Source organism: Mauremys reevesii, linkage group 25 (assembly GCF_016161935.1).
Source record: "Mauremys reevesii isolate NIE-2019 linkage group 25, ASM1616193v1, whole genome shotgun sequence".
Classification (NCBI taxonomy): domain Eukaryota; kingdom Metazoa; phylum Chordata; order Testudines; family Geoemydidae; genus Mauremys; species Mauremys reevesii.
This window is the reverse complement of record NC_052647.1, coordinates 823,818-849,868: the sequence shown is the minus strand read 5'-3', so window position 1 is coordinate 849,868 and position 26,051 is coordinate 823,818. Positions and strand designations below refer to the sequence as shown.

The 26,051-nt window shown below is 60.5% G+C and overlaps 1 protein-coding gene across 15 annotated transcripts in view; it reads right to left on the bottom strand.

Annotated features, from left to right (window-relative positions):
* Positions 1-1,083: 1,083 nt before the first annotated feature.
* HDAC7 (histone deacetylase 7) overlaps positions 1,084-26,051 on the bottom strand; it is a 258,861-nt gene continuing 233,893 nt past the window's right edge. For 11 of the 15 annotated variants that reach the window (XM_039513885.1, XM_039513888.1, XM_039513891.1 and 8 more), the window contains 15 exons: positions 25,333-25,542; positions 23,344-23,572; positions 21,219-21,352; positions 18,255-18,375; positions 16,981-17,030; positions 15,496-15,603; positions 14,663-14,718; positions 14,042-14,129; positions 12,709-12,828; positions 10,068-10,165; positions 6,828-6,946; positions 6,065-6,198; positions 4,884-4,968; positions 4,222-4,360; positions 1,084-3,600 (listed from right to left, as the gene is read on the bottom strand). In XM_039513885.1, the coding sequence (XP_039369819.1) occupies positions 3,555-3,600; positions 4,222-4,360; positions 4,884-4,968; positions 6,065-6,198; positions 6,828-6,946; positions 10,068-10,165; positions 12,709-12,828; positions 14,042-14,129; positions 14,663-14,718; positions 15,496-15,603; positions 16,981-17,030; positions 18,255-18,375; positions 21,219-21,352; positions 23,344-23,572; positions 25,333-25,542 (1,737 nt within the window). In that variant the 3' untranslated portion in view covers positions 1,084-3,554. Of the gene's footprint in view, positions 3,601-4,221; positions 4,361-4,883; positions 4,969-6,064; positions 6,199-6,827; positions 6,947-10,067; positions 10,166-12,708; positions 12,829-14,041; positions 14,130-14,662; positions 14,719-15,495; positions 16,309-16,980; positions 17,031-18,254; positions 18,376-21,218; positions 21,353-23,343; positions 23,573-25,332; positions 25,543-26,051 lie in introns of those variants that run through there. The other 4 variants (XM_039513884.1, XM_039513889.1, XR_005591173.1 and 1 more) reach the window with 3 other exon arrangements.

Sequence of the window (26,051 nt, the reverse complement as noted above, 5' to 3'; positions counted from 1 at the left end):
GGGGGGTCTGGGTTGGAGGGGGGCTCAGGGCTGGGGCGGGAGGTTGGGGCTCAGGCTTACCTCAGGTGGCTCCCAGTCAGTGGCACAGTGGACTAAGTGGCAGGGTGGGCTCCCTGCCTGTCCTGGCTCTGTGCTACACCTTAGAAGCAGCCAGCAGGTCCAGCTCCTGGGGGGAAGGGGGTGCAAGAGGCTCTGTGTGCTGCTCTCGCCATCAGGCACCCCTCCCCCAGCTCCCATTGGTCACTGTTCCCAGCCAATGGGAGTATGGAGCTGGTGCTCATGGCAGGGGCAGTGCACAGCTCCCTGTGGTCCCCCACCTAGGAGCTGGACTTGCTGGTTGCTTCCGGGGCACAGCACGGTGCCAGGACAGGTAGGGACTAGCCTGCCTTAGACCTGCAGCACTGCTGACCAGACTTTTAATGGCCCGGTTGGCGGTGCTAACTGGAGCCGCCGGGGTCCCTTTTTGACCGGGGGTTCCAATTGAAAACCAGAGACCTGGCAACCCTATGCTGCTGCCAGGCCAGAGCGCATCACCAAAAGCCAGGCCCAAAGAGGGCAGCAACTCTCTTCTTGGAGGAGTTGTAGTTTCCTAGAGCTTAAGCCCAGAAGCTCAGTTCTTCTGACGTCCTGGCCAGCACAGGCCAGAGAACTTCACCTAGGCCCACATGCACTGAGCCCGGTAACATGGCTGGCTATCATCTCTTCCAGAAGGCAACCAGTCTTGGGGGGAGGAGACACACCCATGCGGGGGACAACAGACCCACAGGGGCATTGGCCTCTGGAGGGGACAATAGACCCACAGGGGCATTAGGCTCTAGGGGGAACGTATCCATGGAGCACTGGGGAGGGGACAACTGACCAACGGGGCATTAGGCTCGGGGAACATATCCATGGGGCACTAGGGGGGGACAACAGACCCACTGGGGCGTTGGGCTCTGGGGGGAAACGTGTCCATGGGGCTCTGGGGGGGAAGCCACATCCAGGAGAGCACGTGGATGGCGCAGGCCATGGTGCAGTCTGAGCTGTGCCCTGTGTGTGTGAGCCCCAGGTCGGCGATGTAGCCATATCCCCGCACACAGCTTGTGCAGTTCTAAGGCAAAGAAATATTTATTCTTCCAAGGTCTTTTTTTCTCTTTGTTATATTTTTACAAACAAACTCATCCCTCTCCTTGCAGACAGCGCCTCGCCAGACACCCAGCCCTGCGTGCCTACCCCACACCTCCAGACCCTGGCCAGATATCCCAGACCCTGTGCTCTGCCCCACTGAAATGCATGTCTCCACACTTCCTGTCTGCTTCTGTTTTGGACATTGGCATGGACCCAAGGAGAAACTCAGTTCAGCCAAGGGGTGTGCCCCTCAGAACCCCAGGAAGTGCTTGTGGCCATCACACAGGCCCCAGATAATGGCCCAACTGCTCCCATTGCTGCACGTCACATCAGCTTCTGGGCCAGGCCCCTCTCAGAAATGGTGAGATTGTCCTGGAGGACACAGCCATGGAGTGGAGAGGGGTCAGATCCCCGGTGCCCCTGGCAGAGGAGGGCTCACTCCCATTACACTAGGAGACTGGAAACGACGACCCCACCTGGACAGGAGCCAGGTGGAGTGAGATTAACCCAGGAGTGTTGGCCTGTAGCGCAGGCTGAGGCTGGTGCGCTGTAGGGACCTGTTCTTCTCCCAGGAAACTGCTGCCAGCCGGCCCAGCTCTGTTCCTCTGCAAAACCTGTTTCAATGTTTAAGGGCGGGGCGGGGGGTCAGGGGAGGGGAGAATGTTTTTATCTCTTCCATGTCGCTGTGAGATGATACAAACAGTGAAGCCGGGGTAAGGTGGGGGTTGTAAAAGCTGCCAATTCTGGAGGCCACAGGCTCTCCAATGCCATTTCTGGGGAGCAGAACCGCTGGTCTCCCTCAGCTGTGTGCGTGGAAGGAGCCAAGGCTACAGGGGTGTGTGTGTGAACCCATGTGATCTACCCAGGGAGGGGGAAACACTTTGCAAGATCAGCCCAGATCCTAGTCCCACTGAAGTTGAGGAAAGGAGCTGTCAGTCACTGTGTGCTTGTGTAGTGCTGGCTTGACAGTGGCCCAGCCTCAGCTGGTGTCTGTGCAGCACCTGGCTTGATAGGGCCTTGATCGTGGTTGGGGTCTGTGCAGCAGCTAGCACGACTGGGCCCTGATCTTGGTTGGGGTGTGAAGCACTAGGCTTACAGGGCCTCAATGTCGGGCGGTGGAGGGGGGTCTGTGCAGCACCTTGCATGATGGGGTCCTGAGCTCGGGAAGAGTCTGCACAGCACCCATGACTTCTAGGGGAGCAGGAATTGGGCTGGGGTTTCTGCTCACTCCAGAGAGTCTCTGGCTGGATCTTGGGGGCTCTCTGGAGTGTTTCTAATGTGTCCATCCTGGGCTAGCTGAGCACTGAGCAGCATTCAGACTCATGTTGTGCTGAGCCCATGTTAGCCCTAAGATGCCCTGTTTCTCCTCGACAGCTGGGGTATTGGGCAGGGAACAGGGCTAGGGGCTAAGGCAGGCTCTCTAGTGAGGGCTGTCTCGAGGACACTGGGAGAGCCCTTAGTAGCTACTCTGGAAGAAGCCCCCCTCCCCTGGAGCCGGACAAAGGGCCCCGTTAGACATGGATCCTCAGGTCACTGGCCTGGCTGGTTGTTCCAGGACTCAGATCACCTCGTGAACGTCCATCTGCAGAGGAGTTTGTTCCCCAAAGTCCCATGGAAAGAAGAGTATGTCAGGTGCACATTAGCACGTGTAATCTGCAGATAGTGCAAATCAGAGAGGCCCCGTCCCCAAGGGCTCGTGCTCTGGTTAGTGGTTAAGGAGACCAAGTCCCAGGCTTGCAGTTCTGGGCACATGGGACACTGGAGTCCAGGGCTTCCCTGTGATTTGCATGTCGTCAATCATCTTCTAACCTCTTCTCATTCACAACGGGCTCAAGCCCCAAGTCATCATCACCCCTAGCTCCCACCTTGTGCCTGGCAGGAGGCTCCGATCGCTCCTAGACAAAGGTACAAATAATGTTCTGTCCCCCTTCCCAGGAGCATGCAGTGCGGGGGTCCCTGGTGGAACCTTTGGCTGTCTGGAGAAGAGGCACAATCCTGAGGTTGGCTCTGAACTGCACGTCAGCCACCACTGTCCATCCCAACACCTGTCCAGTTCCCCACTGCCACAAGATGAGCCCTTGGAGAAAAGCAGCTCTCCACCAACCGGGCAGGGCCGAGGCCTTCTCACACCCCGTTGGCCCTTTATGCCCCTGCAAGGCCCTGAGGGGAGAGCAGGTGGAAGGCGCGGTGCCAAGCACTGCAGGGCAGATCCTTTGAGAGGGAGTTTCTGGTCCTCGGCTGATCCCAGGCAGGAGGGTGATTCCCAGACAGCAGTGGGCTCCTTTGCGGGTGACCTGCAGATGCCGCAGCTGGAGGGCCAGTCCGTTCCGTGGTGTGACTCGGGGAGAGAGGACATCGTGGCAAACAGGCAGTCGAGAGCGAGTCACGGGCTAGGGAGAGTCCAGACTCCTTCCTGCCACTGGCGACTCAGAGACCAGCACCGCTCATCATTGATTCATGGGCTCCTCTTCCTCCATCGGCTCATCCTGTGGCCTATAGTAGAGGAAACCAGCCAGCATGGTCAGAGGGGGCCTGTTCCCCCTGCTAACCCCCAGAGGAGCAACTGGAATTCCTCACACACCATAGCTAGATGGGGGCCTCCTCCCCCTGCCATCCCCTAGGGGAACAGCTGGAATTCCCCACACACCATGGCCAGAGGGGGGCTGCTCCCCCCTGCCATCTCCCAGGATGCAGCTGGAATTCCCCACACACCATGGTCAGAGGGGGGCTGCTCCCCCTGCCATCCCCTACTCATGGGGGTGCACTTGCAAATGTGGTACTGCAGTTGCAAGCCCTGGGCGCTAAATGCCTTTGGACCGATCTTGCCCTAGTGGGTGCCCTACAATCCCATGGGGCAGACCCTAAGAAGAGGGAATCCCCAGGCACTACCCTAGTGCCCCGTGAGGGCCGTCTGTGCTGCACTCACAGAGCTGGTGCAGGGTGGGCTCAGGGGGTTTCTGGTTAGGGGTTTAGGGGGTTAGGCCCAACAGGTGCGTACAGCTCGCCCATGCCCTGGTCCCAGCACACTGGAGCCATGGTGCCAAAAGGCTCAGGGCCAGAGAGCGGTGCTGGGGTTCCGGGCGACCGCAGGGCTACAGGGAATGGCACCATCACCTTTTCTCCACCATCACTGCCACCGACAAGGAGGCCAAGGCTGTCACCGTCTCCACCTCCTCTGGGTCATGGTGCTGCGCCTCCAGGAATGAGCAGCTCACCTTGGAGGCAAAGTGCTGCACGGCGCCCCAGTATTTACCTGAAAGAGAGGCAGGGCTTAGGGGGACCCTCACCCCCATGAGGGCACATTGGGGCAGGGGGAGGGGTGGCCTCCCCATTCTCAGAGGAGGGGAGGAAGAGGGAGGGGTCTTCCCGCTCAGAGAAGAGGAGGAGGAGGGGCAGAGGGCTTGCTGCTCACAGAGAGGAAGGGGGAGGCTGGCCTAGCCTTGCCCAGCCTCTGGCTGTCTGGGTTTTTCTGCAATAGGGGCTTTCCCAAGCTCTCTAGGGTGAGTGGCATGGCTCAGCCTTCTCTGGGAAATGAGACCCTGATGTGCCCTCTGGTGCTGGGGCTGCACCCCCGCCTGTAGCTCCAGGCATGAAGCAGCCACACAGCTCCAGCTGCCCCACCACGCTCTCAAGACCCAGCTGAGGCGGGTGCTGAGTACCAGTGATGGAGCCTGCTCTGGAGTGGGGGTGTGACTGGGGTCTGGGCCTTGGAGGCTGATCCCTCCCATATCCCTTTTCTGGCCCCCCTGGAGTCAGCTCCTCCCAGGCACACTCACTCTGGACCCGGATCACTGCTTCCAAGGAGCGCACGGCATTGGGGTTCGGCTTCTGCCTCATGCTCTCCTCTGGGAGGGGATCCAGCTGCAGGGACAAACGCCAGCCAGGCTGTTAGTGCTGCTTCCGGCCGGGAGGGGAGCTCAGTGCAGAGAGTTGTGCAATCCCCTGCTCAGCCCCAGGGGGCAGCGCAGCCGGAAAACACTGCTACCTTTGGCTGGCCCTCTGATGGAACGCCGGGCTGTGGGGCGGCCGGGGTCGCAGCCACGCCCTGCTGCCCTGCATGGAGGTTCTGGGATACTTGGGGACGGCCTGTCAGATAGGCACCAGGCTGGCTTTAGGGATTCTGAACAGTGTGTCCTGCTTCAGGGAGGTGGAAGAGGAGCAGACTGGTGGGGACCACAGGGCCTGTCATAACAGATCAGCCTTGTCCTGCCCCCACATGGGCCCCCCAATGCTGCAGAAGACAGCAGGCCCCTGCAGAGGATGGCAGGCTGTGGGCAAAGGGGGTACCCTGCTGTGTGGACAGGAACTGGGCGAGTCACACATAGGCGCCGACTTCCCCTCTGCCTGGTGGGTGCTCGACCCCCACCGCTCCTGGCCTCGCCCTTGCCCTGCCTCTTCCTGCCCCTGCACTGCCCTTGCCCCACCCCCATTCCACCCCTTCCCCAAAGTCCCCATCCCACCCCCGCTTTTCCAACCCCAGCCCCGCCCCCTTCCCGCCCTCATTCCCCCAAGTCCCCGCCCCTGCCCTGCCTCTTCTCTTCTCCGCCTCCTCCGTCCCCGCTCCTCCCTCTCCCTCCCGGAAAGTCCTAAGCGCTGCCAAACAGCTGTTAGGCAGTGGGGGTGGGGGGAAGGGCTGGGAGGGGGAGGCGTGGGGACACGGCGCGGTCGGGTGGTGGAGAAGGAGGCGATGGGGGAGGAGCTAGGCTACCGGTGGGTGCAGAGCACCCGCTAATTTTTCCCCGTGGGTGCTCCAGCCCCAGAGCACCCATGGAGTCGGCGCCTGTGGGTGAGTGCACCTCCCCTATCTTCCATGGGATCCAGCCCCGGGATTTGCCTCTTGCCAGTTCCACAGGGCAGCAACCACTGGGGCAGGGCCAGGGAGCTCAGGCTGCCTTCCAGCTTCGCTGCCCTCACCACTGGGGCTGGGAGGAGCACACGCCAGAGCTCACTGCCTCACCTCATTGCCCAGCAGGGCGGATACGCAGGCCTCCGAGGCATCGCAGATGGCCGTGAGGTCATGGCCCCCTTCCAGGGCGAGGACGATGGCTCCTCCTGCCAGACTCATCAGCTGTCGGGTCATGTAGCCGAAGCCTAAGGAGGTAGAAGCCAAAGGGGCAGCATGTCAGCCACCCTGCTGCACTGATCATGCCCAGGCCCATGCCTGCTTTGCAGACTGCCCTGGCTACCAGGAGCGGGGCTGACAGGGGCAAGCAGCTGGCACTGGACCCCAGCCCAGCCCATCAGCCTCGGGGACTCTGCATCCCCAAGACCATGTGTGCCAGTGACTGGAGCAACAGGCTGACCTGGCAGGTGAGGCTGGTCAGCTCCCCCATGGCTTCCCCATCCTGCTGAGAGGCCTTAACGAGCACGCAGCCAGCAGGGCTGAGCCACTCAGTTCAGGACTCTGGTTAATGCCAAAGTGCCAGAGAGCAAATGGGGGTGGCTGCTGCATCACAGAGCACAGGCCTGTGCTGCTATTACAATAACCCCCCAGGAGCAGCCCCCTCCTGCCCTGGCCTTTGCTACGTGGAGAGCCCCTCTGGGCCAGTGCCTGCCATGGGAGCAGCCCCTGGAGCAGCTCTCCCCTCCCCAGAGCACTTCCACACTGGGAGCACATTACGTGCCTCCCGTAGCCTCCTGAACCGTCCTGTTCCGGGCAGCCCCAGGCCTGGCTTGCTTTCTAACCTGCCAGTGCACAAGCATCAACTGCAGCTCCTTACATTTGGCAGAGACTTTGTAGCCTCCCAGCGGTGGCGGGTGGCCGTCGGCTGCGTCGAATCCTGCAGACACCAGCACCACGTCCGGGGAGAACTCGTGGGCGATCGGCATCACGACAGTTCTGTCAGGGAAGAAAACACACATTCAGCAAGGGCTGAGCACACGGCAGGGGCTGGGCTGCCCAGCTTCCAGTCCCAGCTCTGACACTGACGCAGCTACAGTGGCATTAGCAGGGAACTGCAGGGGGAGCAGCAGCCACAGAGCTGGGTGATGCAACGAATCACTGAACAAAACTGCAGCCTACACCTCTGCCCCAGGAAAAGGCCCCTCTGGGACGGCACAGTGGTGACAGGTGCTGCACAAACTCTGTGATTAGAACTTTAAAGACAAACACACAAAAGGTACCCCAGGCCACAGGCCAGAACTGTCCTGCTCGATGGAGCCCCTGTGACATGCGCTGTATTGGCAGGATCTACGCTTTCCAGTCCTCAGGGCAGTGAAGCTGGCGTTCTCAACATAACCTGTGTACCAATGCAGTGATGTCTTCTGGAGCCTGCAGACAGTCTGAAACAATGGCTCTGGGAGGTGTGAACTCCCTCCCATTCAGAGATGGAGTGTTCACTCTGAAGAGTAATGATTACACTTGCTACGTCACGGCTAACTAGTTGTTGCTGATCATTTTATCAGATGGGTTGGGAATGGAGTGGGCATTTGCCACTGATGGTGGAGGGAGAGGGAGGAAATTGGGATCCGCGCCAGGAAAGGAAGTGAGGAAACATATGGCCAGGCCTGGAGGTGGGGGAGGAAGAGGTGTTTCGGGAAGAAAAGGCCGAGGCCTACTGAGCGACTGAAGAGAATGTCTGGGCTAGTTGGTGCATGAAGGTCGCACAGCCCCCTTGTCAATAATGGGGCTCCGCTGGGGGCTGAGGGTCCCGCATGTACATCCCAGAGCACAAATCTACATGGATCCTGGCTCCCCCACAAGGGGCCTATGCCTCTCACAGAGACAGACAGACAGACATATACTATGGACAGCACAGCCAGACACTGCACATCCCACAGGGATAGAGCGCAAACCACGGGAACACTGGATCCCAGACACAGACAATGTCCGTTCAAAGGAGCAGCTCCAGCATAGCCAGATTCCCTGGGTCTGTGCGCTGGCCCCTTTCCAGCAGATCTCAGCTGGGAGCCTAGGGCCATGCTCCTGGGGACAGCAAGCGAAGCCAGGAGCCAGTTTCAGCTGCAGGCAGGTGGGGAACAGAAGGGGAGTGACCAGGCTGTTGGTTCAAAGGGCAGGATATTCCGTGGGCTCCCTGGAAATGCAGCCTCTCAGAGGGGCTGCTGCTGCTCACAGGCACTCTGGGGCTGGATCAGACCCTCTTCCCCTTTCAGCCCTGCTGCTGTAGGAGGCATGGCTGCCCTAGGGCTCTGGGAAGGAGGAGGTCCTGGAAAAAGCAGGGCAGGACCTAGGCAGGTCTGTGGACAGCACATTGGCCAGAAGCGCTGAGTGGCCGTGGGTGGGCTGACTCCAGCACTGGCGAGGCCAGGGAGCCTGGGAGTGAGTGGAGATTGCATTGCTGTGTAAACAGAGAGCTATTTATAGAGCCTTTTGAGTAAAAGCAAAGCACGGGTGTGGGAGCAGAGGGGATGACTGCCATGACCCCCTGGCCATTGCGCTGGGCTGGCTCACACAGTGCCTGCAGCTCCCAGCTGGTGCTTAGCTGAGCCAACATAGCTCCTTAACGCCCTGGGCCGGGTCAGGGAGACCCAGGAGGGAGAGGGGCTGTTCCAGCAGGGGTGGTCCCCCGTTGTCTCCCCATGACACAGGGGAACTGTGCATCTTCCCAAATGGATGGGGTTACATCTTTCCAACCCCCCGCCCTACTTTGGCCTGCCCCTTCAGACCCACTCCTGCATTGGGCTGCCCCCTTTGGGGCCACCCGAACCTCCCTGATTTGGGCTGCCCCCAGGGGAGTCACTAACCATTCCCTGTGGGAGCAGCCAATGCTGCCCCTGCCAGCTGGCAGCTACTGGGTGCCATGCAGAGAATGCCAGCAGCAGCCTGTGCTGGCGTGGGCTCGCCCCAGTCTGCAGAGGGCCTGGCTCAGAGTCCTGGCCGAACAGGAACCCAATACCCAGCTGTGCTGTGCACTGGGTCGTTGAAGACCCTGGGCTGATGTGCTTCACACCAACGCCCCCCACGCCTCATTCCCCTGCAGTGCTCCTAGGAGGACTATGAGAAGCCCCAAGAAGCCATGCGACCAGCTGCCTCTGGATGGAACTGTGTCCATGCAGGTCCAGGGCCGCTGCTGCCCCAAAGCCCTGCCAAACCCCAGCAGGACTGCGGGGGACCTGTGCCCAAGTCGCGCTGCCCGCCCACCTAGCACTTCAGGGCTGGGGCCGCACTGCCTGCCTGTCTGGTGCTCCAGGGCTAGGGCTGGGGTGGTCTGGGGTGGGGGCCGGTAGCCACGGTGGGGGGACTCTGGGCTCCGGCAGGGAGGAGGGGAGGAAGGGGTGGGGCTGGGGGCTACCCTTCCCCATGGGCATGGCTTGGGACAGAAGGGGAGGGGGTGTTGGGGTAGAGATGGGGAGGGGTGCGGCTGGGGACAGTCAGGGAGGGAGGCATTGGGGTAGAGATGGGGAGGGTGCGGCTGGGGACAGAAGGGGAGGGGGCATTGGGGTAGAGAGGGGGAGGGCTGCAGCTGGGGACAGAAGGGGAGGGGGCGTTGGGGTAGAGATGGGGAAGGGTGCGGCTGGGGACAGTCAGGAGGGTAGTAGAGAGGAGGGCTGCAGCTGGGGACAGAAGGGGAGGGGGCACTGGGGTAGAGATGGGGAGGTGCGGCTGGGGACGGTAGAGATGGGGAGGGGTGCGGCTGGGGACAGAAGGGGAGGGGGCGTTGGGGTAGAGATGGGGAGGGGTGCGGCTGGGGACAGAAGGGGAGGGGGATGGCTGGGAAGGGACAGGGAGGGGTGTGGCTGGGGACAGCCAAGGAGGGACACGGCTGGGGACAGGAGGGGAGGGGGATGGCTGGGAAGGGACAGGGAGGGGTGCGGCTGGGGACAGCCAAGGAGGGACACGGCTGGGGACAGAAGGGGAGGGGGATGGCTGGGAAGGGACAGGGAGGGGTGTGGCTGGGGACAGCCAAGGAGGGACACGGCTGGGGACAGAAGGGAGGGGGGTGGCTGGGAAGAGATGGGGCGGGCGTGGCTCGGAACAGAGCCACCCAAAGGAAGGCTACCTGAAAGCTGCCAAGTACTCCGGATCCCCCATGGGTGGGTCGAGCCCACCAGTCCAAGCCACATTGACAGTAAATCCCTCGCCAGCACCAGAGCCAACCTGGAAGACAGAAAGGAAGAGGCTGCAGCAGAGGGCATGGTGTTCAAGGGCAGGGCCCATCGTGCCATGCCAGGGAAGCTCTTAGCTACACCCTCCCCAGCCAGGATTGGCTCCAGTGCCAAGCTCCAGCGGTGCCAGACTGGAGACCCACGTAGTCCACAGCCTGTCCCTGGGCTCATGCTCCAGCCCAGGGAAATGGCTCCACCTCACAGGAATTGTCAAAGCAGAGCCCTTGATGCGCAGTAAGGAGCTGTGGTGTTTCCCTATGGCATGTCACCCCCCGTGCTTTGCACACTCTCCACTGCAAGCCAGGGTGGGTCATGACAGCTGCTTTACCTGGGCTCAGCAGCGCTTGGGGACTCTGGGACAGGAAGTGGAGGGAAATCCTGCCGCCAGCCAAAGCTCATCTACGGGACGTTTAGAATTAACCGTTGGAATTGATTCCCCAGAGGTGTGGGGGATTTGTCCGTCCCTTACAGCCTGTTAACTGAGGCTGGCTCGACAGCAAGATCTGGGCTGGGGAGCAGGAGTCACTGTGAGGAACCTCTGGCCTGGGACTGGGCAGTCAGAACGGTGCATCAAGGCCTTGACATCCCTAAAATAATAATCCCCAGTGGGATTCCTGCAGGGGAAGCCCCAGAGGCCCATGTCAGGGTTGCTCTGCACCTGTGCGATGGCTGCACAAGGTGAGGCTGGCAGTGAGGGCAGGGAGGGGCAGCTTGATGGACATGGTGGCGGTGGTGGATCTCAGTGCAGTCTGCTGCTGAAATGGTGTTCTCGGCCAGACGGGGAGCCCCCTAGGCCTTTTCCTGCACACCTGGGTGTGTTCGGAGGGAAGAGCTGACACTCATTCCTGGGACAACCACCATCAGCAGCTGCCAGGTGACACTGTGGGCCCGGCATAGGCAGGAAGACGTGAAGGAGAAAACAGCTCATAACGTGCTTAGTATCCACAGCTACTGGCTAAGCATCATAAACCGTCCTCAGCAGGTCTGCCATCCCCCTGGATGAGGGCCGGGAGCTCGACCCGCCTCACCGCTCAGCACAAAGCCCCTTCGAAAGTACATTGAAAAGGATGAGGGACTGGCTGGTATCCGTGTTCTGTCTTTCCCCCTCCTCAGCCATGCTCCCTGAGCCACACTGGCCTCCAGGGTACTGCAGGAGAACACGGCTGGGGTATGGGCTGCTGCAGCACAGCCTTGGGGGAGCTGTGCAGAGTACCCGGCCCTGAGGTCAGGGGCAGCACGGCCCTTGGGGGGCTGGACGGCCTTGGGGGAGCTGTGCAGAGCATAGAGCCCTGGGGGTTGGGGGCAGGACGGCCTTGGGGGAGCTGTGCAGAGCACCCAGCCCTGGGGGAGGGGGTGGCATGGGGAATTCTTTACCGCAGGAGCTAAGCAGAGCTCAACCAAGGACAGCAGAGAGGTGCTGGGTGCTCTCGAGTGAGCAAAGCAGAACAGACCTGCTCCGCCTCCCTCACCTGGGTCAGCCTCCCCTGCTCAGACCTCACCCAGCCTCCCCAAGCAACAGGAGCCATGTGGCCCTGCCCAAGCTTCCCCAGTCAACCCAAGACTTTAACAAACTTCCCCTCTGCCCATCTCTTGTCCAAGCTTCCCCGATCCCTGCCCCCACCTCCACCCGACCTTCCCCTGGTGACCCCAGGGACCCCTCCAACCTTCCCCAGCTTCCTGCCCTACACAAGACCAACCCCCGATCCCCTGGCCCTGCCGTGGTCACCCTGTGCTCACCCGATTTCCTAGAGGTTAAGACCAGAAGGGACCATCATCACCATCTGGTCTGAGCCCCTGCATCACATGCCCAGCCCATGGGATCCACCGAGGGTGTCCTGCCTCTGGCCCAATACATCTGGTTGAGCCAGAACAGATCTTGTAGAAAGTGATAGCCAGACTCCGAGCAATGGAGAACTCTCCTCATCCCTAGGGGAGCTGTTCCGATGGCTAACTGCACACACACCCCCGCGCTTAAACATTCGCACCCTGTTTCCAGTCTGAATTTGCCTGGCTTTAGCTGCAGCAATTGGATTTCATTCAGCCTTTGTCTGCAAGATTAAAGAGCTCCCTGCTCTCAGAAATCTCCTCCCCATGTGCGTGCTTCATGTGGGTCAACTCTTCCCTGCTCTCTGTTAAGCTAAGGATCTGCCACTCTTTCAGACCTCACACAGGGTCGCCAGGGCTGGGATGGTTCCTGGAGCTTTTCTATGAACGTCCCTTTTGCCACCATTCGTCTCCAGGTGTGGGCTCTTGGTTCTAGAGCGCAGACCTGCCCTAAACATGTCAGGCTCCACCTGGCCAGGAGCACGAGTGCACCACTGGCTCTCGGCAGTCGTCCACGTGAGCCATGCATGATGCACAAGTGCTCACGAGAAAGGAGTGCAAAAGGGGTCAGACTGAATCCATTCAACAGGGCATCTGGCTAGCTCTGCTCCTGCCACGCTCCAGCCTGGGCATCCCCACGCTCTGCCCCTCACGTGCTGCCCCCATCCCCATGTCTCCCAGAGGATGCGGAGCTGAGGCTAATGCTCTCACCTCGTCGGCTGCCCCACTGCCGGGGAAGAAGTTGCCATCGTCATGGCGATGTAACGAAATGTAGAGAATGTCTGGATCTTTGTAGAACACTTGCTGGGTGCCGTTGCCATGGTGAACATCCTGTGTGAGAGAGAGGCTGTAAGTGAGCTCCTCACCCTCTGTCCATGGGATGGCCCTAGAGTCAGGAGCCCAGAAGAGTCCAGGCAGCACTGGGACTGCCCAGACCTCTGCCAAGTGTCTTCTAGGCAGATGGACTAAGGATATAAAGTAGGGGCAGTGGCACCATGCTTTGGCCTTTCTCCTCCCCCATCTACACTGGAAGCATCAAGAACATTGAGAAGACGAAGATTTCAACTGAGGAGACTGGTCCAGGCTTAAGGGAGAGGCCTGTGTGTTAAAAACTGTAACATCCAGTGGGGTGAGAAAATTGCTTGATCTAAATACGGCCTAGTGTAATAAGGTTTCAGATTTAGACTGTGCACTTATCTTTTATTTTCTTTGGCAACCATCTCTGTCCTTTTATGCCTGTCACTTATAATCACTTAAAATCTAGCTTTCTGTAGTTAATAAAACTGTTTTATACTTTACCTAAAACAGTGTATTTTGCTTGAAGTGCTTGGGAAATCCCAGCTCAGTTTACAAAGGCTGGTGCATGTCCTTTGCACATTGAGGCTTCTGACCAGGGCAGGACGGTACAGTTCTGGGGTGTAAGGCTAGGGATCTGGGGGGAACTGGCTGGTGCATTTCTCTGTGTAATTCATAAGTGGCTTTGGGAGCATTCGTGCAATCTAGCTGGGTGTGGGGCTCCACATGCTGTCATGCTGAGTGATAACAGCACCTGGAAGTTTGCTGCTTGTCACTAGCAAAAAGCATTGTGTGAGACAGCTCAGGCTGGAGAGTTAAGGGGGCACAGCGGTACCCTATTTCCAGGTTGCACCCTGGGGATCCTGCCACACCCACTCACACAGCTCTGCCAGTGCCCTCCAATCCCAACCTGCAGCCCCCTGCTAACCCACTCCACCCACAGCTCTGCCAGTGCCCCTCAATCCTGACCCACGGCTGCCTACTAACCATCCACTCAACTCTACCAGTGCCTCTCAATCCCAGCCCGCAACCCCTATCTGCAAAGCCATTGGCCTCGAAGGTGGGACAATGCTGTACTATCAGTGTACATACAGATCACTGGGGACATGTGGCTTGTTGCATCACATACAGCTGACTGGGCTCTGCCCGGAGCTAGCTAGCTGGGAGGAACCATCGAGAACAGCTCCAGCCTGAGGAGAGGACAGAGTGGGGAGAAGGTGAGGGGCCAGTGGGGCTGGAGGAGACTCACCCAGTCCACAATGAGGATCTTGCTGAGCTTCCCTTTCTGCTGCAGCTGCTTAGCAGCGATTGCCACTGAGTTGAAAAAGCAGAAACCCCTGCAAGGAGGGAAAAGCAGGAGCTGGTCAGTGCCTAGGCACCACCCTCCCCAACCTGCCACTGCATCCTCTGAGACAGCCACTACCCTGCCCGTGCATGCGGGTTCTCCTGCCCCTCCAGACTGGTGGGTTCTCCTCTCCCCCACCCTCTGGACGGGGTGGGTTCTCCCCTCTCCATCCACTGCCCTCTGGATGGGGTGGGTTCTTCCCCCCCTCCAACCACTGCCCTCTCGGTGGGGTGGGTTTTCCCTTCCCCTCACTGCCTCCATGGGGTGGGTTCTCCCCTCCCCCCTGCCCAGACACTGCTTGTCAATCCCACTCTACACAATGGGGAGCCAAGGTTGGAGGCGGGTAGCTCAGCAGGGACTCCCAGCCTGAGCTGCTCCCACCCTGTATGATTAGCTACAACAACACATGGGATCTGTGTCCTTTCCAGCCTACTCCTGGTGGGAGGAGTCTGGCAGTGAGCTGGTCTTGCCCAGACTCCTTGGGTGGGAAGAAGACAGGGTCAGGAGGCAGATGATGGCTCTTACATGGCTGTGGAAGGGTCCGCATGGTGTCCTGGGGGTCGCACCACAGCAAAACCATTCTGGGGGCAAGACAAAGAATGTGATTGTGGGGCCGTTATTGCCCACCTCTTCCCCCACCCCTGGGGTACGGGCCAAGCTTGCCCTGAGGGTGTCAGGGGGTGCTTTGTCCAACCCCAATGCAGTCTGGAGGACCCTGAGGTGACCCTCTCACCCACATGCAGAAGTGCCTGGGCTTGCCTGGCCCCACAGCCCCAGGAGACTCTTCCTCAGGCTTGGGGCCCCTGCATGGAGCACATCAACATTAGACCCCGGATGGCTCCAGTCGTGGCACTCAGGGGTGTGAAACCTGCCCCTGCACTCTCACGTCAGATCCTGTGGTCAGTGGCCCTCTCCCAGCCGGGCCCTTGGTGCTGGCGCTGGGCGGGGCAGGCTGCCATTCACTCCCATGCTGAATTAGCATCTCTCCCTTGGCTTGAGCCAGAAGGCAAGTCTGTCATTTCCAGGGGCCACCAGGCCCTGCTGCCTCTGCTTCTGAGCTGGCTGCCAGCACGAGCCCTCTAACCACTATGTCAAGGCCGCTGATCCTGCCAGTGCTTCCCATTGCCCCAGCCAGATGAAGTCCAGGTACCTCTGGTTTCCAGAGGGAAGTGTCCTGGGGCCTGCTGTCCAGGGTCCCAGACTCTGATGGGCACATGCCAGGACCTGGAGCCATCACCGAGATCCACACAGGAGGGTGAGAGAACCCCCATGAGTCCCCATCAGCCAGGGGCATTGCCAGGGATCCCCACCCCAGACACTGGCACGATGCCAGCGCTCATTTCCTGGCCTCCTCCTACCTTGAGCTCCCTTGTGGCCACCTTGAAGGCCAGGTCAGTGACGCTACCAGCGGCCCAGCGGGCAGCGTTGGACGAGTGCAACTCGTTCCAGATAGTGTCGCTATCCACCTGGAAGCAAGTGGACAAAAAAGCAGTGAGTGGGGCAGGCCGCCCCTGCCGGAGCTGGGCATGGGGGAGTCTCTACAGAGGGACCAAAGCATGAAACGTGGGCTGGCTCCAGCAGCAGCGCACTGGCTGGCTGCTTGGTGCCAACAGCTGAATCTCAGTCCTCAGGCGGCGGCTGAAAGTGACCGAACCCCCAAATTCCACTTCCCAAGCCAGACGGGCAGGTCTCTGCACGTCGAGTCCCCAGGCTGGGCCAGCTATCCAGGCTGCCAGCTGAGCAGGGCCAGAGGCGGGGGGAGTCCGTGGTGGGCTCTGCACAGCGCGGCTCCCCTGCGCCTGGGGCTGGGGCAGGGATGGAGAAAACGCATTTTACCTTCTTTATTTTATTTTACTGTTTAAACAAACATCTTGGTTTGATCAGGATCACGTCATGGGCCGAGCCAGAGCGGAAACCTCAGTCTCTTCTGATCAAGTCCATGTGTGTGGCTCAAACGCCCCCTCTGCCCACAGACAGGGGGCAGCGTCCAGCCGAGGAGCCTTCGCTCTCCTGCTCTGCCTGGGGGGACGGGATGGGCGAGAGGGGAGGAGCGGAGGCCGAGCAGGGGAGAGAGCCGATGGGAGGGAGGGAGCCAGTGGCCCAGCAGCAAGGGCAGGGAGAAGGAGAGCCAGAGCAGGGAGTGGGAAGGCGAGGAGAGAGTGAGACACTTCCTGAAAGAGAGAGAGACAGAGAGAGAAGAGGAGAGGAGAGGAGAGTGCAGTGAATGGACAGAAACCAGGGCAGCAAGCTGCGAAAGGAGAGAGGCAGCAGGGGTGTCTGGAGCATTGGGCAAGGTGGACGGCTGGTTTGCTCTGCCCCAGTGATACTGCTCTGCCCCTCTGCCCCTGCCCCACTCGGGACCCACCCTGCTCCCCTGACCTGCCTGGGCTGGGACCATCCCTGCACTGCCCCCACCCCCACCCCAGGCCTCTGCAAGCCAAATGCTTTTGGTGGTCGGGGCTCCAGGCTGCCAGGGCCTGGCTGAGCCCTCCCAGCCATGTCATGGGGCACTGAACAACTGATGGGGGGGGGGGGTCACTCTGACCCTGGGATCCCATTGCCTGGAGCTGACCATGGTCCCTTGAGCTAGTCCGTGCCCAGAGAGTCCATGGCTTCCTCAGACGCCACATAGTCCTGGGGTCAGCGTGGCTGGCTAGGCCCTGCTCCCACCCACAGGGCGAGGGCAGGGGAGCCCGTGTTCCTGAGCCGAGGCCTCTGTCTCCGTCTCCGCCTTGCGAGGGGGGGCTCCTGCTCTGTCCAGCCTGGGCAAGGGGCCTAGCACCTTGAGCCACTCACCGCAGGTCTTCCCCCCCAAGCTCCCCAAGCCAGAGCCTGACACTTACCCCCACCCCCCCACAGGGCAGCATGACGAACATCCTCTGCGACAGGATCCCTGCAAGAGAGAGAGGCTGTCAGGGACCAGGGTGGGAGGGCTTGGGGGCGCTGCAGGTTGACAGGCAGGCAGCAGGAGCAGCTAGGGGTTGGGGGGCAAGAGGTACCTGGGGGGTGGGGATGAGTGGCAGGAGGCATCTGGGGGCTGGGGGGCAAGAGGGTAGGAGGTGCCTGGAGTGGGAGGGGGACAGGAGGCACCTGGGAGGAGAGGGATATGGGGGGCAGGAGGCACCTGGCCTGGCTGCTTGGCGAGAGTTCGGCTTTGCTTTTCAGCATCCTGTGGAGGTGCATGGCCAGGGCTGGACTGAGCCCGCAGCAGCAGGCGCCTGGGACGGTGCAGGGGTGTGTACTGGGCAGGGAAGATGCAGGGTGCTGAGTGCGGTGCAGAGTCCAGGAGTGGGAGGGTCTGGAGAGCTGGGGCAGAGGAGGATGGTGGCAGGATTGGGGCCAGCTGTCACAGCTGCATGTGTCTGGCAGCGTCATGGGGGCAGCACCTATGGGTATTGCTCCTAGCTCTCCCCAGGAGTCGGGGCACCCCAATCAGGCTACTCCCCAGCCCTCTTCTATGAAGGGTTCCTGCCAGGGACCTCAGGAGCCTGTTCCATCTGCGCCACCAGGTGAGGGTAGTTGAGTTTAGAAGCATCATCCTGGCCCAGCTGCTATCCCACATCCTCCTGGCTTGGGCTGAGCACCCCCAAGCTACCTGCAATGAGGGCACGGTGATGAGCCAGCACCCCACCTCCCTGGGGCTAGTGCCATGGCACGCAGGGTGATCCGGTGCTCTGGGCTTGGCCTGGCCATGTCCACCCCACATTCTGCCTCCAGCTCTGCACCTGGGGTGGCATTTGCCCAGTGCAATGCCAAGGTGCAAGGCAGCAGAGAACCAGCCCTGGTGTGCTCTGGGGCCTGCATTCTCCCTGCAGCCTAGGAAGCCAACCTGCTCAGCTAGCGCAGCTGCACTTGGGTCCAGATTTTCCAATGTAGCCAATTCCCAGCAGCTCCCTCTCTGACCTGGCCCTTAGCCCCTAAACAGTGAGCAGAGCACATTGCCTGTAGGGGAGGGTTGGGCTCCAGTGCAGAGAAACGGAGAGGATGGGGCTAAAGTTGCCCAGTGCCCCCAGGGTCAGCCCCCAGATGGTTACCTGTCCAGGGCAGTGGGGCCCCCAGTGCCCCCAGGAGGCAGCTTGCTGGCCTCTATGGGGGGAGGGGTGGCCCTGTCTCCTACCTGCCAGTTTCCCGTTGTCCAGTTTGAGGCGATTGAGGGGGTTGGTGCCGTAGAGGAAGACGTGGCGCTCAGTGTGCACTGACTGCAGCTCCTCCAGGGTTGCCTTGCGCCCCCGCAGACACTGGCAACAAATGGGAGCAGGGCAAGTTAGCAGCATCGGGAGGGAAGAACAGGAGGCAGGGATGGGCATTACTCCCCTGCGTGCCCACATGCCACCGCCAGCAGAAATCCCAGTCCCTGCCCTCAGCTGGAGAAACAACGGGCCTGAATGAGAGCTGCAGGCTGGGACCAACATCTAAGCACTAGGAACGGGGGCCTGGGGGTGAATCTATTGGGGTGCTGGGAGTCCATGGGGGCTCAGCGTGCCAGCCTCATACCCAGGCCCCCTCCCAGCCCCCGGGGGCTCAGCCCTTAGTGTGCCAGCCCTCCTCTCAGCCGCCCTCCCAGCCCCGGGGGCTCAGCGTGCCAGCCCTCCTCTCAGCCGCCCTCCCAGCCCCTGGGGCTCAGCGTGCCAGCCCTCCTCTCAGCCGCCCTCCCAGCCCCAGGGGCTCAGCGTGCCAGCCCTCCTCTCAGCCGTCCTCCCAGCCCCTGGGGCTCAGCGTGCCAGCCCTCCTCTCAGCCGCCCTCCCAGCCCCAGGGGCTCAGCGTGCCAGCCCTCCTCTCAGCCGCCCTCCCAGCCCCAGGGGCTCAGCGTGCCAGCCCTCCTCTCAGCCGCCCTCCCAGCCCCTGGGGCTCAGCCCTTAGCGTGCCAGCCCTCCTCTCAGCCGCCCTCCCAGCCCCAGGGGCTCAGCGTGCCAGCCCGCCTCTCAGCCGCCCTCCCCGCCCCAGGGGCTCAGCGGGCCAGCCCTCCTCTCAGCCGCCCTCCCAGCCCCGGCGGCTCAGCGTGCCAGCCCTCCTCTCCGCCGCCCTCCCAGCCCCCGGGGCTCAGCGTGCCAGCCCTCCTCTCAGCCGCCCTCCCAGCCCCAGGGGCTCAGCGTGCCTGCCCTCCTCTCAGCCGCCCTCCCAGCCCCAGGGGCTCAGCGTGCCAGCCCTCCTCTCAGCCGCCCTCCCAGCCCCCGGCGGCTCAGCGTGCCTGCCCTCCTCTCAGCCGCCCTCCCAGCCCATGGGGGGCTCAGCATGCCAGCCCTCCTCTCAGCCGCCCTCCCAGCCCCCGGGGGCTCAGCGTGCCAGCCCTCCCCTCAGCCGCCCTCCCAGCCCCAGGGGCTCAGCGTGCCAGCCCTCCCCTCAGCCGCCCTCCCAGCCCCAGGGGCTCAGCGTGCCAGCCCTCCTCTCAGCCGCCCTCCCAGCCCATGGGGGGCTCAGCATGCCAGCCCCTCTCTCAAGGACTTGCTTGGTCTTTAGGGTCTCAGCTTTCTTTCAAACCAATTGCAAGGTCCTGTCTGCACAGCAGTTGCACCAGTTCGAAACTGATGTTAGTTAAATAGGTGAGGACCTGGCCTTGCCGCTTTGAGCTAAATCGGTTTGAGTGGGATTGAGGCCTTGTCTACATGCAAAGGCTGTAGCACTTAACTGTACCGCAGTGAGGAGATTGAGGGAGCTGGTGCATTGGCAGGTCCACTGCTCACCTGGATCCAGTGAGCCCAGACAGGGTGGGGAGAGGGCACCTTTATCCCAGTATAACTGTGTCTGCACTGGGGCTGTACCCGTAGAATTGCTGCAGAAACCCTGCCCCCCACCCCCACGGCTCCATCAGGACACATGCAGTGTGCAGAGCAGGCCTTCACTTGGGCTAAGCGCATCAACCCCAGCCGTTTGCCCCAGTGTAACTAGACCAAAGGCTCATCCCCAAGCAGTCCCAGCCAGATAAGTCCAGCACAGTCATTCTCCCAGCAAAAGCGCTCTCCTTCCAAGATCAGAGGGGCCTCTGGCAGTTTAGCTTATGTGATTTTGGAAGTGTTTTAAAACCAAACTTAAAGCCGCCCGTGTAAACGGGAATCCAGCTGGGGCTGGCACTGGGAGAGCACATGTGGTTTAGCTGTGCTAGGAAGCAGGGATGGACAGTCCCTGGGACACCAGGTAACACTCTCCTGTGTAGGCAAACCCCAGTCTAGTGAGACTATGGCCACATCTACACTACAGAATTATGTCACCTAGTTTACGTCGGCATACAGCCACCGCAGCTATTAAATGGCTTGGCTCTTTGGGTCGGCGGTGTGTGTCCTCACCAGGAGCACTTGTATCCATTGTGCTGTCAGCGTGGGGCATTGTGGGTGAGCTCCTGGATCCAGTAACAGTTGACGTAAGCAATGCAGTGTCTACGCTGACCTTGCGTCGACCTAATGACATTGATTGTGACTGCAGCGCTCGGGGAGGGGGTGTTACTAAACTGGTGAAGAGGGGCACGCATGTTGGGGGGAGCCAAATTTATGTGAAAACAAGTCCACAGCTAGGTCGACGCCAGGCAGCTTATGTTGACCTAATCACTTAGTGCAGACCAGACCTGCTGCAAACTTTCTAATATAGACAAGGCTGTATACGGACAAGGCCTGAGTTTGCATGGTCTGAGACAGGGGAAACACCTCAGCAGGGGCTAACACTGATACCTGTGATGATACGTAATGTCCATGCTCTCCGCTAGGTCCCAGCTGTGCAAGGCGTAGGGAAGGAGGAGGGTCAGCAGGGCCAGAAGCCAGAGGAGAGAAGCAGAGCCAGGAGCTCTGTGGGCAGTGTGCGTGACTGGGAAGCATCCATGTCTCTCCTGGATATTAGTGGGCACTGACCCGTGCTTGGAGAACTTGATCCAAGTGTTTCATGCCTTTCTCACCAGAAAGGAGTGAAACCCCTTGCAATTCCTCTTCCAAAGGCGAGCCAGCCCTGTTGTGAGTCTTGGCTCCTCTGGGGCAGACCCAGAGCCCCCGCCTCTGCACAGAGACCACCTGGGCCTTCCTGATGTAAGCTGCCCATCCTGTCTGAGGCCTCCCTCTGCTTTGGCAGGACAAGCTCAGCCCGCGCGCTCTCACTTACCTCGCACTGGCTGCGCAGACCCCGCTCCTGCAGGCGGGACCAGATGCTCTGAATTCTCCCAGCATGCTCGGGATGGTTGCTGTTGTCCCCGCAGGAGCACTGGTGTTTGAGCATCACAGAGTCATACACGAGCCCTGAAACACAACAGCAGGTGGGGGTATTAAGGGACACCCGCCCTGCTGCGATCTCTGTCACACAGTGTCAGGGTTCGAAGCAGTGCCGGGCTCAGCTCCACGATGCTGCTGCACTCACAACCCAGGCTGCTGGTCTCTCCTGGGCACCTGACCATCTGCACAGGCTCCCTCCTGTCCATGTCTGAATGGGAGTCCATGACCGAGCATGATGGCCCCCAGGACTGGGTTGTTGCAGGGGGCCCAGTATGGAGCTGCCTCCTAGCTGCAGGCTGTTGCCCCGGCTCCTCACACTGCCCTGTCTGCTGTCACGTCGAGGGGGCAATCCCGGGGCAGCTCTGTGTGGCTGGGTCCCAGAGACATCTCTTCCCACACACCAGTCCAATCGGGGAGCCCAGCCCAGAGCCCTTTGGGGCAGGGGGCTGGCTCTAGACCCCACTGCCCCGGGAGGTCTGGGGGGGATGGACCAGCGAGGGGGTCAGTGTTGACACGGAGGTGCCCTTATACCTCCAAAAATCAGTGAATACAGCACACGCCACTGTACACAATCACTCCTACCCTCCCCCCAACCCTACAGAGGCACTTACCCCCCCAAACCCCACAGGTGCTCACCCTCCAACCCCATGGGGGCACACAAACCCCAGTTCCACAGGGGCATTCACCCCCACCCCAAACACCACGGGAGCACTCACCCCCCCAAACCCCACAGGTGCTCACCCTCCAACCCCATGGGGGCACACCCCCCCCAGCTCCACAGGGGCATTCACCCCCACCCCAAACGCCACGGGAGCACTCACCCCCCCAAACCCCACAGGTGCTCACCCTCCAACCCCATGGGGCATACACCCCCCAGCTCCACAGAGGCACTCACCCCCCCAAACCCCACAGGGGCACTCACCCTCCCAAACCCAACAGGTGCTCACCCTCCAACCCCATGGAGGCACCCCCCACCCAGCTCCACAGGGGCATTCACCCCCCAGCCACATGGGAGCACTCAACCCCCCAAACCCCACAGGTGCTCACCCTCCAACCCTATGGGGGCACTCACCCCCCAGCTCCACAGGGGCACTCACCCCCCCAGCCCCAGGGGAGCACTCACCCCCCAAACCCCACAGGTGCTCACCCTCCAACCCCATGGGGGCACTCACCCCCCCAGCCCCACGGGAGCACTCACCCTAGGGACAAAGTGTGACTGGGGCAGTGAGGCTGAGTGGTGTGGTGCTTAGAGCAGGGGAATGGGAGTCAGGACTCCTGGGTTTTAGTCCTGACTTTGACCTGCATGTGACCTTGGGCAAATCCCCTCCCTGCTCTCTGCCTCAGTTCACCTTGCACTTAATCTACTGCTGTGGGGTTTAATTACTGTGTGAGGAAGTGGGAAGATGTGATACTTTTGAATCCTGTGTGTCTCAGTTTCCCCTATATGCTGCATTGTTACCCAGTGGGGTGGAAAAAGACTGTTTTCTCTCAGCGCAGGCTAAGGAACAAAGATGTGCGTGTCCTCTAGCTGTCTGGGCCTTAGGCCTCAGATCAGTGGAGCAACCAAGAAGACAATGGCAAATCTTGTCACCAGGACATTTGCACCTGACAACCAACAACCACAGATTGCCCCATCTCTCTGCAGGAAGCTACCCTAAGGACTTCCTGGGCTGTGTTCCAGTTAATAAATAAACCTTCCCACTTTGACAATGCTGTCTGAGTGTCACTGCTAATGGTGTGAGATGCATTAGGCCCTAACGAGCGCACAAGTCTCCATCAGTTGGACTCACTGAACAGAGCTCACGGAGTGTTGCAGGCCCAGAGGTCCATTCTAAGGAGGCAGTGAAGCTGTGTGGCTTGTGTTGGAGGAAGAACAAGACCCTAGGGACTCTGGCACTGAAGGGGTTCCTCCTAGAGACCATTCCAAAGCTAGGGGATTCCTAGAGACCATTCCTGTGGATCCGTGACATACCTGCAGCCCTCCTGGAGTGCCCTCTGCTGGAGGCAGCCCACATTACCTGTTGTGAAGTGCGGTTTGGCTGATGGCTCTTGCACTGGCAGGGAGAGTGCCTTGGCGGGTGCGTCCTGGACAGGAAGGGCAATGGTAGCAGTGGCAGGAGATGACTGGGCCCTGGAGAGAGGCCGGTGCCCTCCGTGTGTGGTAGCGACCATCAGGGAGTCGGCTGGTGGCTGCCGCTTGAGGAGCGAGTGCTGCAGGCGCTGGTGATGCTCCCACAGGTAGGCCTGCTGGGGAGAGGGTGTGACAGATAAGTGTGGCACCCTGGGCCAGGGATGGTCTGGGGACTCTGCAGAGGGCCCAGGTTGCACATGCCACTCTCTAGGCTGGGGAAGACCACGTCTGTCAGTGAGCTGAGCATAGAGGCTGTGCTAACACCCCCCAGGGCCAATCTGTGCCGCAGCAAGCGGGGCCAGTGGCTCCCCACAGCATCTTGGCAGCTCTTCAATGCCAGGCATGACGGTGGGTGTGGGGGAGGGGATCTCTGCACTGAACATCAGGATCTGCTCACTATGCAATGGGCCTGTTCTCTCTGGGCTGCTCCCAACCCAACCCAGGGCTTAGAAACCCTAGTCCAGAGCTTCCACAATGGACCAAGGCTCTGCTGCCTGGGCCTTGGCCAAGTCACAGTGTCTGATGCCCTCTTGTGGCTCTGCATGGCATTACCCCACCCACCCACTGAGCTTAGGGGAAAGGGCGTACAACACAGTGCCCGGTCTCCTGCACACGTCACTTTGGCAGTACATTCCCTGAACTCTTGGTGGCCTGTGGAGGAGCTTGCCTGGCCCAGTAAAAGTGCTGGCAAACCCTGGGGTGGGAGGGGTATAAAGGTACTTTATGGTGGCATAGGCGACCCCGTATGGGAAGGGGAATAAGCCATCCCAATACAGGCCCCTTTCATACAGAAATGATACACAAGGAGACTCTGCTAAACAAATGTTAGGGCTGCAAAGCTCAGAAATGCCAGAATTCAGGCTGCCCATGCGACCCTCATCCAGCCCTGGCAAAGGGGCCTTAGCCACAGTTGTTAACGACACGATCACAGAGCAGGTTTCCAGAGCCCCTGGCCCTGCAGTGCCTGCTGTGGGCAGCGCTGACTGAAGGAGCAGCCAGCCAGCACTTGGTTTTCTCCTCACTGCTCACTGTGTGGCCCCAGCCTCGTTACCTGCACACTACTCCCAGCCTTCTCTGGAGACACAGGGGTTTGTGATGGGGGTGTCCGGCAGCCTTAGCTCCTGCTGTGTCCTTCTGGCCTTAACATCTAGGAATCCTCAGCAGATCCCCTCCACCCGTGTTGCGGCACAGAGCAACAGGAGCAGGCCGGAGCTGCTGGCTGAGGGGCAGTGAGGTGGGCCCAGGAAGCCCTCGTGCAGGCCCACAGGTGCTCCCCAGTCACGCCCCCTTCAGTACCACCCCGTCCTCTCACGGGAGGCTGTTTGCCCAGCAGGGCTTTGTGCCCTCCAGAACGGAGGAGCTGGCAGCCAGCCAGCAATGCAGGCGGGGGTGATGAGTCCCGATGGCTCCACACAGGCCCCTCCCCACCCCAGGCACGGGTTTGGAGGGGACACTGATGCCACTGGCAGGGGCGGCTCTAGGAATTCCGCAGCCCCAAGCAGGGCGGCACCCCGTGGGGCGCGTTCTGGCGGTCGCCAGTCCTGCGGCTCCGGGGGACCTCTTGCAGACGTGCCTGCGGAGGGTCCGCTGGTCCCGCGGCTCGGGTGGACCTCCCGCAGGCATGCCTGCGGATGCTCCACCGGAGCTGCGGGACCAGCGGACCTCCCGCAGCCATGCCTGTGGAAGGTCCGCCGGAGCTGCCTGCCACCCTCCCGGCAAAATGCCGCCCCAAGCGCGCGCTTGGGTCTGGAGCTGGCCCTGGCCACTGGGTTGGCTGAGCAGCCACACTCCCCATGGCCAGCGAAGTGAGGGCTGCTGCAGGCTGGTGCTGTGCCCAGCACCCCTGGTGCCCAGATCCCTGCCAGCCCTTAGGTACCTGTTGCAAGACGAGCTCCTCCTGTGGCTGCATCAGCTTCGGGCTCCGCTCAGGCTCCTTTGTGCTGACCCCTGGCCGCGTGAGCTCCACTCGGCCCCTAGGCTGGTCACTGCGCTCGCTCACGCCCTCCGGGAGCCCCCCCTTGGCCTCCATGTCCTCCAAGGAGGGGATCTGCTGCAGACGAGGCTTCTCACTGGACTTGGTCATTAGCTGCAGGGGGGTGGATCAAAATCACTTTGAGGAAGAAAGCTACCAGAGGCTCCCCTGAGACAGACCCGCAGCATGTGATCTGGATATGGGCAGAGACCTCTTTAATCTATTTAATGAAATAAATACTAGTGGGAATTGTGTGATGATGGGAGACGTTAACTTCCCAGAGATAGGTTGGAGGACAAGTGCTACTAATAACAGCAGGGCCCAGACTTTCCTGGATGTGATAGCTGACAGATTTCTTCACCCAACAGTCGCTGAGCCTACAAGAGATGATGCCATTTTAGATTTGGTATTGATGAGTAGTGAGGGGAATAGAAGAGCTGGTTGCAGGAGACAACCGTGATTTGAGCGATCATGAGCTAATTCACTTTAAACTAAATGGACGGATAAACAAAAATAGGACTGAAACGAAGGGTCTTGATTTCAAAAGGACAAACTTTAAAAAATGAAGGGAATTAGTTAGGGAAGTGGGGTGGACTGAAGAACTCAAGGATCTGAATGTGGAG